Below are 15,380 nucleotides of genomic sequence, written 5' to 3'. Positions count from 1 at the left end.
CTACTGTCTGTTTATTTGGTATGCCTACTTTAGCATCAGGCTGTTTCTTTTGTATGTCCATTTTGGGACGGGGACTTCATTCTCGCTTCTTTCTTAAAACAAATTTATCCGTCACTTCTTAAAATGCACGAACATGCACAGTGTGCATTTCTTTCTACGCATATCGTATCCAATCGTACTTAGTAGCAGGCTCCAGTGACGAGTTTTCAGTTAAATGGGCAGTGGTGGAGATCCACAAGACGAGTCTCTGCGCACACGGAGATGGTGCATTCAGAGCTGACATCGTAAGGCTCGTGAGTGGAAAGTGAATACAGAGAGATTCTAACTCCGCCATTGACAGTCCCAAGCCCGGGGCCCCATCTCGCAAGTCATAGGGAAGGAGGACGGGGAGGAGTAACAACCTCGTAAAAAAACCTGGGGCCGTCTGGCTCCCGATGGTAGCACCCAGTTAGGGCCCCTACCTAGGGTTACAGGCGAAGCCCGGCCGACGGTCTCGAAGGTGGAAGAGGAACGTCACTTCCCGACGGCAGAGAGAGCGGAAGAGCCACTGAAACGTATCAGGTAGCGGCGGTACTCCTCATGTCACGGGCGGCCTGAACACATCTTCTGGGGCTAACAACTTCAGTCCTATAACTGGACAGACACGAGCCGTCCCATCAAAAAATTTTTTAGCTCGTGGAACGGATCGCATTACGGAATCGAGATTACCCCAGGGGGACAGTCCCCCGTCGACCGAGGTCGACGCAAGCAGGCATTCGGATTCTGGGGGACCTGCCAAAAAGTGCATAAGGGAAGATTCGGAGCTCCCGAGAACCTCGAAGAATATTAAAACTAAAAAGACTTTCAGAATTGGAACCATAAATGTATAGACAATGATTGAGACTGGTAAACTTAAACAGGTAATAGATGAGGTGAAAGAGAGAAGGACTGGAATATTAGCAATGCAAGAAACAAGATACACTGACGAAGACACAGTGGAGTCAGAAGGCTTCATAATACTGAAGGGGAAACCAGGAGTTAAAGTGGGAAAGGAAATACATGCACCTAGATGCTTTGGTACAGGGTTCATAGTAGACAAGAGATACGAGAATGGCACAACTGAAATGAAGAGCAGGTCAGAAAGGATATCAACACTGACTTTTCAAGCAGGGAACAAAAAGTATACAATAATAAATGGACATGCACCTACAAATGACAAGAACAGGAAAGACAAGAAAGTTGCTGATAGTTTCTGGGAAGAGCTAGATGATACACTGAAAAACATACCACATTGACATGTAAAGATACTAGTAGGAGATTAAAATGCACAGATTGGAAGAGAGAAGCAACATAAAGGAGTAGTGGCTGAGTACCCTGCACACCAGTGGACAAACAAAAATGGAGAAAGGCTAATTGAACTGTGTCGAGAACACAAAATGAGATTGATGACAACACACTTCAGGGCCAAACCGTGTAAGAAAAAGACATGGGTTAACCCATGCACCCGCCTTGGGGAATTCCATATTGACCACATAGCAATCAGCTGGACAAATGCTAAAGAGATCATGAACACAAAGATCAGGAAGAACACAAGAATAGAATCGGATCACTGTCTTACAGAAATTAAGTGCCTTTGGATTCCAAACAGGGACAGACTGCCACAGACGAACAGAAAACATAAAGGTAGACAGAGACAAATTAAGACACAATCAATCCAGATATAAGGAAGTAATTGAATCATTCGATGAATGGGACGACATGAAGCGAAATATGGCGAAACAGGCTGAACTATGGGGAAAGGAAGAAAAGAAACGGAAGCACTGGTGATGGGACAAGGAAAGTGAGGAAGCGGTAGAGACTCGCAGGAAAGCCTGGAGAGACTGGAGCAGCAAGAAGAACCCAGAAAAATGGGAAGTTTTCTTAGGAGCAAGAAAGGAAGCAGCCTGAACAATAAGATGGACCGGAAGACATAAGAAGCAGGAACTGGACGAGATTGAGACCAACTTCAGGAAAAACAGCAGCAGACACTTTTTCGGGAAATTCAAAAAGAGTCTGATTGGATACAAGAAAGGGGAGCTGACTGTCAGTGCGAAGGAGAACTGTCGGATTTTTGCAGAGTACTTTCACGACCTGCTGAACTGTGAACCACCTGAAGAAGAGCTGGAAATCGGGACTGACACAGAAGAGAGAGAGCCACGTCCTCCAACCAAGGATGAAGTTGCACATGCCAACATGCCATAAGCGATCTGAAGAATAATAAGGCAACTGGAGAAGATGGTATAGCAGCTGAGATGATAAAGTGGGGAGGCAACAAAGCAATAGACAACATGACCAACATAATTCGCCAGATCTGGAGAACAAAGAAGTTGCCAGAAGGATGGAAGAATGCAATTGTAATACCAATACACAAGAAGAGGGACAAGAGAGATGCAAACAACTACAGAGGAATATTGCTACTAGAGGTCGGATACAAGGTGCTGTCAAAACTATTGCTCAAGAGAGTAGAAGAACAGGTAGAAAGTACAGTTGGCGACTGCCAAGCAGGATTCAGGAAGGGAAGAGGTTGTGTAGAACAGATATTTATCCTGAAGCAACTGATAGAACATAGGGCCTTAAAAAACAAAAAGACAGTAATAACCTTCGTGGACTTCACAAAGGCATTTGACTCCATCAACAGACAGACTCTTGTTAGGATCCTGAAGAACAGAGGACTTGATGGAACTACACAAGAACTCATAAAAAAAATTCTGACAGACACAAAAGCAAGGGTGAGATTCAGAGGAGCACTGTCAGAAGAATTTGAGATCAAGACTGGTGTTAAACAGGGAGATGGATTGTCACCATCATTGTTCAATATAGCACTGGACGAAGTGATCAGGCAGTGGAGGGCAATAAACGAGGAACTGGGAATACCAAAGACCCATGTGGGGGACAAAAAGGACAACAGGGCTCAAGTGGACTGCCTAGCCTTTGCAGATGACATAGCAATAGTAAGTGAGACGGAAGAAGACGCAAAGACACAACTCGACAACTTAAGTAAGGTAGCCAGAAAGGTGGGACTGAGGATCGTCTATAAGAAGACAAAGACATTAAACACCACTGCAGACTGGGAAACACCAAAAGGCACTGTGCAAATGGTGGACAAATTTAAATACCTGGGAGAATTTATAACAGGAAGGAACAGGAGCAAGGAGGGAATAACAGAGAGGATAAAGAAGATGAGGTCAGCCTTCTGCATGATGAGAGAGGTATACAATAAAAAGAATATATCCACAGACGCAAATATAAACCACTAGAAGGCAACAGTGAGGTATGCAGTATTATATGCTGCTGAGACGATGACACTAGGAAGAAATGGGGCAGAGCATTAGAGAAAGAAGAGAGGAAAATACCGAGAAAAATACTAGGTCCCAAAAGAGGTGGATGCGAAGACCTAGGGAAGAATTGTACTGGAACATGAGAATATCCAGGGAAATCAGACTCAAAAGGGCAAGGTTTGCTGGGTATGTAGTTAGGATGAGTATGGACAGAATGACGAAGAGAGTGTGGGAAACAACAGGGAGGACAAGGAGAAAGACAGGAACCAAGTGGATTGTTGAACTTCAGAAGGACTGGTTGGAATTGGGGATCGAGGTCGAAGGAAAGGAAAATTGGAGGAACAAATATACACCGACAAATATGTCGGAGATCAATGACAGAGAAGAATACAGGAAAAGATTAGAATGTCACCAGTGGAGCCGCCAGGAGAAACGGAAACTGAAGATCTCGGAAGAAGAGCGGGAGAGAAGAGAAAGAATGAAGAGGTTCTGGGAGAAGAAGAGGAAAATGCAGTCCACGAAGCGGCTACCCGTGGTCGTACAGAGGCCGTAACGCAAGAAGAAGAAGAAGAAGAAGAAGAAGAAGAAGAAGAAGAGATTGTTTCTGTTAGCAAAGTGCGTGATAGGGATCGCCTGCAGTTTGCACGGGTTCTCTCACAGATGCAGTGCTATAATGAGGATTAGGAGGAGTCACATACCTCTTCCTGTTATGCTTAAACTGTCTTTCTTGCCTTTTCTTCCAGTCAGTCTCTATGCGACACACCCCTCCCCTGTGTCCGCACCCTCGCCGCCCCCTAGCTGCGGCCCTGACCAGACACACTGGAGCAGACGGCCACTGACCTGATCTCCTGCAAGAAGCGCTGCTTGTAGGCTTCCTCCAGGTGCTCCAGGAAGTCGCCCTTGTAGACGGGAGAATTCTTCTCGTGCGGCAGCTTCCGCGCCTCCACTTTCTGCCTCACGGCCGCTGGCGGCACGTCCAGGTATATCACCAGGTGGGGCTCCAGCAGCTCCGATATCGTGTTGCGGCGAACGTCGTAGTACACGCTGCGCGCTGTGTGACGTGTACAAATTTTTGTAGTTAAATTAGGGATTTTCAAATACAAGGTGTACAACTTTGATTCCACCATTTGCCGATAGGTGGCGACAATGGTAAGTAGCGGTCAAAAGAAACAGATCGCAGACGTCAGGCAGTTAGCTCGGACCTCTGTCAATATAACCTCATTCAAACATTAGTCGATCTGTGTCTGCATCACAATGTTGTTCTCGATTGAAAATGTCAGTTTACGAGCTTAATTCTCCTCATTTGTGGGAGGTCTTACTGTTTTGTTTCAATATGAAGAAAACAGCAGCTGAATCTCATCGAATGCTCTGAAGTACGTACGGTAAGGACGCTATTAGTGAAAGAACGTGTCGTGGGTGATTTTAATATCTTAGACCCGCATAGTGGTGAAAGAGAGAATGTTTTCGAAGATGCAGAATTAAGAGACACTGATGAGTGAAACAGCAAACCATTTCAAAACATCTCAAGGGTATGAACACGATTCAGAAAGAAGGGACTTAGGTTCCGTGTGAGAAAGAAGGGACTTGGGTTCCGTGTGAGAAAGAAGGGACTTGGGTTCCGCGTGAGAAAGAAGGGACTTGGGTTCCGCGTGAGAAAGAAGGGACTTGGGTTCCGCGTGAGAAAGAAGGGACTTGGGTTCCGCGTGAGAAAGAAGGGACTTGGGTTCCGCGTGAGAAAGAAGGGACTTGGGTTCCGCGTGAGAAAGAAGGGACTTGGGTTCCGCGTGAGCTGAAACCAAGAGAAGTTGAACAGTTAAACAGTTGCATCAGAGGCAAAAACGGAAGGAATTTCTGCATCGTATTGTGACCGAGGACGGAAAATGGGTTCATTATGATAACCCTAAATGCAAAAAATCATAGGGATATCCCAGCCATACTTCCACATCGACGGCCAAACTGAATATTCACAGCTCCGAGATCGTGCTCCGCATTTGGTGGGACCAGCTCGGTGTCATGTACTACGAGGTATTAAAACCAAGTGAAACAATCACAGGTGCTCGTTATCAAACGCAATTAATGTGTTTGAGCAGAGCACTAAAAGACAAACGGCCACAATGCAGTGAGAGGCACGATAAAGTGATTTTGGAGCATGACAACACTCGACCCCACGTTGCAAAAGAGGTCAAAACGTACTTGGAAACGTTAAAATGGGAAGTCCTATCCCACCTGCCGTATTCTCCAGACATTGTTCCCTCTGATATCACCTGTTTAGATACAATGGCGCATGGCGTGGCTGACCGACACTTCTGATCTCATGAAGAAGTCACACATTGGATCAACTCATGGATCGCTTCAAAAGACAAACAATTTTTTCGACGTGGGATTCGTACACTGCCCGAAAGATGGGAGAAAGTGGTGGCCAGCAATGAAAAATACTTTGAATGATACATGTGTAACCAATTTGCTTCATTAAAGCCTCCAATATTGGGGAAAAAACAGCAGTAACAAAGTTGTACACCTTATAAATTTTAGAAGTGTGAAGTTTTCTGTAATCTCCCCGTCATCTATAAACGAGTGAACATGTTGTTAACTAATGTTAGTTTAAAGGGTACATTCTGAATAATGTATGGGAGACACTTTTTTATACATATGATTTTACGTGTTAGTGCACACTAGTGAACACCTGATTCTTTAAAGAGATGAATTCCCATGTTCAAAACAGCTTTAAATGTCTGATTACTTTAGAAATGAGTTAATGTGTTAAGCATCTGACATTAGCATGTAAACCAAAAAAAGGTTGGAAAAAGTTATAAATTACACTTAAAGTCTGTTGGAAGTCACTAAGTGCTCTCATGAAATACTAAATGAGTACAGTCTGTGTAATTTGGGCTCAATTATAAGCAAAAGCTAGTTTTTCACACATCTCAATGTTTGTGATGTCATATCTCCCTGAACTGTGTGTCGTACAAGGATACAAGTTTGGAGGTACATTCAGTCGTATATGTGGATACTGTCTAAAACTATTTTGTGAAAAGACTCTAACAAAGAAGTAACAAATTAAAATGTGATGTGTGATGCACGTTTCACTGCATTAACAGTGGAAATGTAGTAAGTGATAACCTTTCCTTTTGTCAATCAGTGGGAAAGTGGGGTGCCAGATAGAAAATGTCTCTTAAAGGTTTGAAATTGTGTGTAAAGTTTGTCAGAAGTTGCTAAGTGCTCTCATTCTCACAAAATGGATGGATAAAGTCCAGGCATTTGTGTGTCGCCAGCTACACAGCCCCGAAACACACGGTTTATAATGGTAATACTCGTCTTACTGAATGGAACTTTTAACATAAGATTATACCTCTTCATGAGGAGATTACGACAGCATTTTACATTTTTAAATTGTGTCAACAATTACACAAAATATTTAAAACAAAATTTTTGTTTCCCCTCTAAGCCGTTAGATAGCAATCTACAACTGATACTAGATTCTGGGACAGTAGCTCAGTAATACAGACATTTGTTTTTGTTGCATTATTATTAGTTTGGAGTACTCAGCAGGCATTGTGCCTTGCTGTCACAATAAGTACATCATGAAGCTTTAGGGAGAACACTGATGCCTAAAGGAGAGCCTTTGAGTATCCCATGATAAGATTTGCCAATGAAAAATATCCGACAGTATAATTGTGAAAACATTTTGTAAAAGATCAGCAGATCAGCTTCAGAGAGTATTAAGAATGCTTCCACACTGACCACATGATGCAAATGTTCACTGTAAAATTAAATGTTCACAGTCCTATTAACGAGTTGATCATTTCAAAACATTAGAAGAATAGTGTATGCACAATGTAACGAACTAAATATACAACAAGATAATATTTTTACTATTTTACCACCCAGAACCCTCTCAGCTAAAATGAGGGACACAGTCTTCACTTTGACAACACTCTACTATTGTTGGCAGGTGTGGGACTCCCGCATCCTCACACACCACAATCTGCACAAATATTGGTAGTTTCTACTTATCAGGTATATGATGTGTCACAAAATTTCTTGTAAAGATGAGATTTGAGATAAAAAAAATAACATTCTGTAACTGACTGTAATTGAGAAGAAACAATGTATCAAGTGATAACTTAAAAAACAGTGGAATAAATCATGTTTTCCATATGCACCATACAAAACTGCCATCTATCTGACAACTTGCAATACTCTCATATAACATCTGACCAACATAAGGAATTATTATTCTCTCTCTCTCTCTCTCTCTCTCTCTCTCTCTCTCTCTCTCTACCTCCCTCCCCCATTGTTTTAAAATAAAATTCAGTCGTCAGCTGCCCAGTTTGATTATTTATTTCACTAGACTAGACTGGTTTTGACAGTTGGCTCTGTCATCTTCAGAAGTCTACAATAGTCAGGATAGTATATTACAATTAGTCAATATTTTCTCAGTAGACAGCTATAACCTTGTCAACAATACATGATGCCATGACAAATTGTGACATGTACACAGTGTATACGATAATTGAAGATGTGTGCGGAAAAATGGGTTAACCCTCAAGTGTAAAAACTTAGAGATAAGTGTTGCCATCTTTTGCTGGGTACGGGAACCATCAAAGTTGACATTGGTCACACCCTAAATATCACTCAGGGGTGAGATCGATGTTAATTTTGACAGTTCCCATACCCAGCAACAGATGGCAACAATTATCTCTAACTTTTTACATTTAAGGGTTAGTTCATTTTTCTGCACATTTTCAATTATATAAAAAGGAATACAAACGTCTCAAAAATGAGACCGACAGGAAGTGCAAAATTGCTAAGCAGGGATGGCTAGAGGATAAATGTAAGGATGTAGAGGCTTATCTCACTAGGGGTAAAATAGATACTGCCTACAGGAAAATTAAAGAGACCTTTGGAGAAAAGAGAACCACTTGTATGAATATCAAGAGCTCAGATGGAAACCCAGTTCTAAGCAAAGAAGGGAAGGCAGAAAGGTGGAAGGAGTATATAGAGGGTCTATACAAGGGCGATGTTCTTGAGGACAATATTATAGAAATGGAAGAGGATGTAGATGAAGATGAAATAGGAGATATGATACTGCGTGAAGAGTTTGACAGAGCACCGAAAGACCTGAGTCAAAACAAGGCCCCGGGAGTAGACAACATTCCATTAGAACTACTGACACCCGTGGGAGAGCCAGTCCTGACAAAACTCTACCATCTGGTGAGCAAGATGTATGAGACAGGCGAAATACCCTCAGACTTCAAGAAGAATATAATAATTCCAATCCCAAAGACAGCAGGTGTTGACAGATGTGAAAATTACCGAACTATCAGTTACTTTCTTTTTGTCACGGCTGCAAAATACTAACGCGAATTCTTTACAGACAAATGGAAAATCTAGTAGAAGCTGACCTCGGGGAAGATCAGTTTGGATTCTGTAGAAATATTGGAACACGTGAGGCAATACTGACCCTACGGCTTATCTTAGAAGCTAGATTAAGGAAAGGCAAACCTACGTTTGTAGCATTTGTAGACTTAGAGAAAGCTTTTGACAATGTTGACTGGAATACTCTCTTTCAAATTCTAAAGGTGGCAGGGGTAAAACACAGGGAGCGAAAGGCTATTTACAATTTGTACAGAAACCAAATGGCAGTTATAAGAGTTGAGAGGCAAGAAAGGGAAGCAGTGGTTGGGAAGGGAGTGAGACAGGGTTGTAGCCTCTTCCCGATGTTATTCAATCTGTATATCGAGCAAGCAGTGAAGGAAACAAAAGAAAAATTTGGAGTAGGTATTAAAGTCCATGGAGAAGAAATAAAAAATTTGAGGTTTGCCGATGACATTGTAATTCTGTCAGAGACAACAAAGGACTTGGAAGAGCAGTTGAACGGAATGGATAGTGTCTTGAAGGGAGGACACAAGATAAACATCAACAAAAGCAAAAGAGGATAATGGAATGTAGTCAAATTAAGTCTGGTGATGTTGAGGGTATTAGATTAGGAAATGAGACATTTAAAGTAGTAAAGGAGTTTTGCTATTTGGGGAGCAAAATAACTGATGATGTTCGAAGTAGAGAGGATATAAAATGTAGACTGGCAATGGGAAGGAAAGCGATTCTGAAGAAGAAAAATTTGTTAACATCGAGTATAGCTTTAAGTGTCAGGAAGTCGTTTCTGAAAGTATTTGTATGGAGTGTATCCATGTATGGAAGTGAAACATGGACGATAAATAGTTTAGACAAGAAGAGAATAGAAGCTTTCTAAATGTGGTGCTACAGAAGAATGCTGAAGATTAGGTGGGTAGATCACATAACTAATGAGGAGGTTTTGAACTGGATTGGGAAGAAGAGAAGTTTGTGGCATAACTTGACTAGAAGAAGGGATCGGTTGGTAGGGCATGTTCTGAGGCATCAAGGGATCACCAATTTAGTATTGGAGGGCAGCGTGGAGGGTAAAAATCGTAGAGGGAGACCAAGAGATGAATACACCAAGCAGATTCAGAAGGATGTAGGTTGCAGTAGGTACTGGGAGATGAAGAAGCTTGTGCAGGATAGAGTAGCATGGAGAGCTGCATCCAACGAGTCTCAGGACTGAAGACAACAACAACAACAACAACAACAACAACAACAACAACAACAACATGTTTACTGATAGCCAAGAGTGAATCAATTGCACCTGTGTACAGAGTCAAGTTGGTGTGGTACGTATTAAAGTTAGCAATAGCTTATGATGAACTGTGTGAAATGTTTTCCATATTACCTAGAAAGTAACAGGTTTGACTGGAGAAGACTCATCACGGTTTAGCAGGAAAATTCAGAAAATGCTGAGAAAGCAACGGCCGTTGCACTCTCAGTTCAAAAGAGAACACGCAAATGATGACAGTTATTAGAGATTCGTGTGTCTGAAGCTTACAGCAACTACCACGGTCATACCCTAGCAAAAGATCTGGCTGACAACCCAAGAAAATTCTGGCCCAATTTGAAATCGCTAAGCTTGTCTGGGGTTCTATCCAGTCACTCACTGACCAGTCTGGCGTGACAGTTGAAGATAGCAAAACAAAAAAAGTTGAAGCTTTAAATTCTGCATTTAAGAAATGATTCACACAGGAGAATTGTACATACATACTATCATTTGAACACTGCACAGTATGGGCGACATAGTAATAAGCTTCACTGGCGAAGAGAAACAACTGAAAGCGTCAGAAACAAACAAGTTGCTAGGTCCGGATGGAATCCCAGTTCAGTTCTATATAAGTACTCTATGTCCTTTACCTAGCTTGCATTTATCACGAATCTCTCGTACTGCACAATGTCCCAAGCAACTTGAAAAAATGTGGATGACTCCAGTTTATAAGAAGGGTAAAAGAACGGACTCGCAAAATAGCAGACCAATATTCTTAACGTCAGTTAGCAGGAGAATTCCGAGTTCAAATATAAATTTCCTAGTGAGTGAAAAGCTATGTCTGCAAATCAGAACGGTTTTCGAAAGCATTGCTCATGTGAAACACACTTTGCACTTTTCTCACATGATATAAAACTACGGATAAAGGGCAACACGCAGATTCTATATTTCTAGATTGTGAAAACCATTTGACACGGTACCTCACTGGAGATAACCAAGGTACAAGCAGATGGAGTAGGTTCCCAAATATGCGAGTGGCTCGAAGACTTCTTAAGTAACAGAACCCAGTAGACTGTCTTTGACTGCGAGAGTTCAGAGACAAGAGTATTGTTGGGACTGACCCAGTGAAATGTGACAGGGCTGCTGGTATTTTTTATATACACAAATGATACGGTGGACAATTTAAGCTGCAGTATGCGGCCATTTGCCAATGACGGTTTGGCGTACAGGAAGGTGTCGGCATTGAGAGACTGTAGGCTGATACAAGGTGACTTAAGACAAAATTTCCAGCTGGTGTGATGAATGGCAGCTAGCTCTAAATGTAGAAAAATTTAAGTTAATGAGGATGAGTAGGAAAAACAAACCTGTAATGTTCAGATACAGTATTAGAAGTGCCCTGTTTGACACAGTCAGGTCAATTAAATATCTAGGACTGTGCAAAACACTATGAAATGGAATGAGCATGTAAGGATTGTAGTAGGGAAGGCAAATAGCCGACTTCGATTTGTAGGGGGGATTTTAGGAATGTGTGTTTCACATGTAAAGGAGAGCGCACGTAGACACTAATGTGACCTGTACTTGCGTACTGCTCAAGTGTTTGGGATCCGTACCAGGTCAGATCACAGAAAGACATCGAAGCAATTCAGATGCGAGCTGCTCAAGCATACTGATGTGTGCTCTGTTAGTGCCCTGTTGTCAGACAGTGAGTTACAAGCACCTCTGTCACTCATTGTAGTTTCCGATTTGGTCAAAATCAATATAATTATGCTTTTGCGGTGAAATGCTGGTTCAGGCTGTGTCAGTCATGTCGTTATGGAACAAAGTTGTGTAAATTATTTGAATTTAAAAGCCTTTCCATTCAATTTGTTACTTGCAGTCTACAGTGCACGAAATTATCATAGACAACATTAGGTATTAGATGTGTTGTCCCCAACAATCAGTCTTTCCTTTCCTTCTCATCCTGTCCAGTAAGTCTCCCCTAACCCAGGGGTCTGGGTGACTTTTCCTAACTGTACCCCTTTTCATAAACCTTCCTTTTCCTTCACCCCTCTTACCTCACAACTCTTCTGCCGGAAGGAGGATTGGTTTGGTTGATTGGGGTTGAAGGGACCAAACAGTAAGGTCATCAGTCCCTTGTTTCAAAGGTGGTCCATTCGGGCAGATTTACATCTCAGAAGGGTCTTAACGATAAAAGGTAAAAGGCTGAAAAATGTAAAAGTGTAGTCGTGTTGTCAATGGTGAAAACAAAAGGAGGGAAGTCAGCAAGTGGGCAACCCCAAGGCTACGCTAGAGGCAGGAAATGTACCACCTCTGATGCAGTACAGGCAAGACCACCTGCTATTCAAAAGCGTTCAACCGCTAGAATGTAAAAGTGTGCAGTGTAAATGGACACTAACCAAATCTAAAAAGCGGTAAAAACAGAGTAAAAGGGAGAGAAAAGAGATCTTGGCCAGGGAGGGGAGTCAGGAATCTCCAAACACAGTTAACAGTGGGAGACACCCCAACCCTCACTGCCCTGCCCCTACTCCAGAGGGAGATTAAAAACCTTAGAACTGAAAATTAAAACCACTTTCACGGAGGAAACTGAGAACCAGGTCTGGGAGTCGTCTGCCAATATTAAAGGTAAAGTGTGGGGAAGTCTGTACTTAGTACACAGAGCCAAAAGAAGGGGGCATTCCACCAAAATGTGGGCTACTGACTGGAAGGCTCCACAACCACAAAGTGGGGGTGGCTCACTACGCAAAACAAAAACCGTGGGTCAGCCCGGTATGGCCAATGCAGAGACGACACAGTGTGGTCGAGTCCTTTCGGCAGAGGCGGAAGGAAGAACGCCACGGGACAGGTGTCACCTTAATCGGACGAAGTTTATTAGACAGGGAGGTAGCCTCCCAAGGGTTGGCCCGTGATTGTGCAAAGTGGGATTTGACGAGAAGCCGTAAATCCGCTGCAGGAGGGGTTACAGAGGAGGCGGCATAAGTGACTGCTCCCCCAGCCAAACGATCAGCAAGCTCATTACCTGGGATACCCACATAGCCAGGGACCCAAAGAAAGTCAACAGAACAAGCATCACGGTGAAGATTAGCGAGACGGTCACGGATGGCCGAGACCAAGGGATGGTGGGAAAAACACCGGTCAATAGCCTGAAGGCCACTCATTGAGTCCGTACGTAACAAAATGCGGTTGAATTGGGACTGTTTAATAAATGTAAGGGCCCGGGAAATTGCCATCAATTCTGCAGTAAACATCCCACACGAGCAACAGATTTAGAGCCATCGGTGTAAAAAACAACAGCATCCCGAAACTCCCATAGGAATGGAATCTTTCGGACCTCAGCGGAGATCCATCCGAATCCGGGGCCGAGGAACTAACCAAGAGGGGAGGGGGGGAGACAAGAGATAGAAGGAAGCTGAAAATCATGGTGAAGAGACGAAAGGCGGAGCCCAAACACTCGGACTAGAATCCTTTGCCGACCGAGATGTCATCGCCTACAAGACTTGGCACTGTAGAATCGACCCGAAGACGCAGAGTAGACCTAGTTTTGTTTATACTAATATGCCTTTTACTTTGTATACCCAATCGTGTAGAAAAGTTTCTATTGATGAGAAAATACATATATGGATGAAAGGACTTGGTGTACTTGCTGAGAATGTAGCTGTAACTGGTGATATTACTTTGTATTATAATTATTACTAAAGTGTTATCCTTGACTCCTGTAACCGGGGGCGTCAGCCAAGAACCGCTAGATGTACATCTGGTAATCGGGGGCTCAAGGATGCAACAATTTGAAAAAATTTACAAAGCATAGTGCCGCACTGCCCGCTTGGCACCCAGCCGGCCGGTTATGCAACCCGCCTGCCTTGGCACTAGGCCGGTGCACCAGCGGGTACGCCTGCTCGTAGTACGACTAGAGCGCGCGTACGCTGTAATTCTGCTGCCGGGGCATGCAGAGTCTAAGTCCGTTATCAGCACCTTACGTAACGAAGGTCACGCGTTCCGTATATAAGCGGGCAGTGCATGCCAGCGGAACCGTTCCGCTGTGAGCTCTATCTGCAACAGTATTGAAGCACTATGCCTCGTCGACGTGTGTATCGTCATCGTCGTCACCGCATGCCAGTTTATAAACACATAATTAGCCTTGAAAATAAACTTGGAGGAAATGGAACTGCACAATCTGTTATTCTTAATGGACCAATTTTTTTTTCACGGATGTCGAGTTAATTTTTCACAAGATGATGCGAATGGAGCAGCTGGCGGTGGGTAGTTTACACTCGCAATTGTCCCAAACATCTTCAAAAGTCAGATATGAGGCAGCCACGTGGGCTTGTTGTCGAAAAGAAGACCCAGCAAATGAAACTGTGGGACCACAGGTAATCGTCGTGCATCGAGGTAGAGCTCCGGATCGGGTGGACCGTAGTATGGGGACAGAAGTGGACCACCCGCGATTTTAGAGGAGAAAATTGAAACCCGTGTGAGAGGGTCCATGCAGAGGCATGCCGTAAAGCTCCCTGGAACTGCTGCTCTGCAGAGGCCATTGAAGAAGAACTAACCCAAATGCAGAAAAAAATCCACATACAGAGTAGGGGCGACCTAAGGACTGACAGAGGCCCCAAGTCCATCTGTAGCAATGAGGAAAAGAAGTACACTCAATACGGAACCCTGTGGGATGCAATTCTCCTGGGTCTGTGGAGAACTAAAAACAGTACCAACCCGAACCATGAATGACTGATGGAACAGGAACTGGTGGATAAAAATTGAGAGTGGGTCTTGAAGACCCTACTCGTGAAGTGTAAGTAAGATGTGGTGGCGCCAAGCCGTGTCATAGGCCTTGCGAAAGTCGACTGCGACCAAATGGCAGCACTGGGAAAAAGCCTGCCGAACTGCGGAATCCAAGTGAAGTAAATGATCGATCGGAGACCGTCCCTCTCGGAAGCCCCACTGGTAAGGGGACAATGGATCCCAAGATTTGGGGACCCAATTGAGCCCATGGGCTACCATCCGTTCGAGTAACTTGCAAACAATGTTTGTCAGACTAATTGGCCGACAGCTTTTGACAAACAGGGGGTTCTTACCAGTCTTAAGTACAGGAACCACGATGCTATCCCTCCACTGAGAAGGGAAGTCACCCTGGAGCCAAATACAGATAAGTACCCGGAGAAGATGTTGTCGTGGGGCACTGAGATGTTGAAACAATTGGTTATGAATGGAGTCTGGGCCAGGGGTCGTATCATAAGAAGAAAGTGCAGAAAGAAGTTCCCATCCAGTAAAAGGTTCGTTGTAAGATTCTGACTGACAAGAGGTAACACATAAGGCGGAAGTTTCGGCCCACTGTTTTTGGTGAAGGAAAGCACCCGGATAGGAGGTCGATGCTGATGCTGTTGCAAAATGGGTCGCAGGATGTTACGCGAGAATAAACGGGTCCGTACAAAGGCCATCAACAAGGGAAAGGCCCGGGAGGGTAGACTGTCGATGGCAAC

General features: G+C 43.6%; 1 protein-coding gene across 1 annotated transcript in view; it reads right to left on the bottom strand.

Annotated features, from left to right (window-relative positions):
- Positions 1-15,380, bottom strand: part of LOC126213193 (NADH dehydrogenase [ubiquinone] 1 alpha subcomplex subunit 10, mitochondrial) — a 76,537-nt gene that overhangs the window by 22,224 nt on the left and 38,933 nt on the right. Inside the window, exon 5 of the mRNA XM_049940818.1 lies at positions 4,137-4,347. Within this exon, the coding sequence (XP_049796775.1) occupies positions 4,137-4,347 (211 nt within the window). The remainder of the gene's footprint in view (positions 1-4,136; positions 4,348-15,380) is intronic.

The sequence above is a fragment of the Schistocerca nitens genome, chromosome 11 (genome assembly GCF_023898315.1).
Source record: "Schistocerca nitens isolate TAMUIC-IGC-003100 chromosome 11, iqSchNite1.1, whole genome shotgun sequence".
NCBI classification, from domain to species: Eukaryota; Metazoa; Arthropoda; class Insecta; order Orthoptera; family Acrididae; genus Schistocerca; species Schistocerca nitens.
This window is presented reverse-complemented; position numbering and strand designations above follow the sequence as displayed.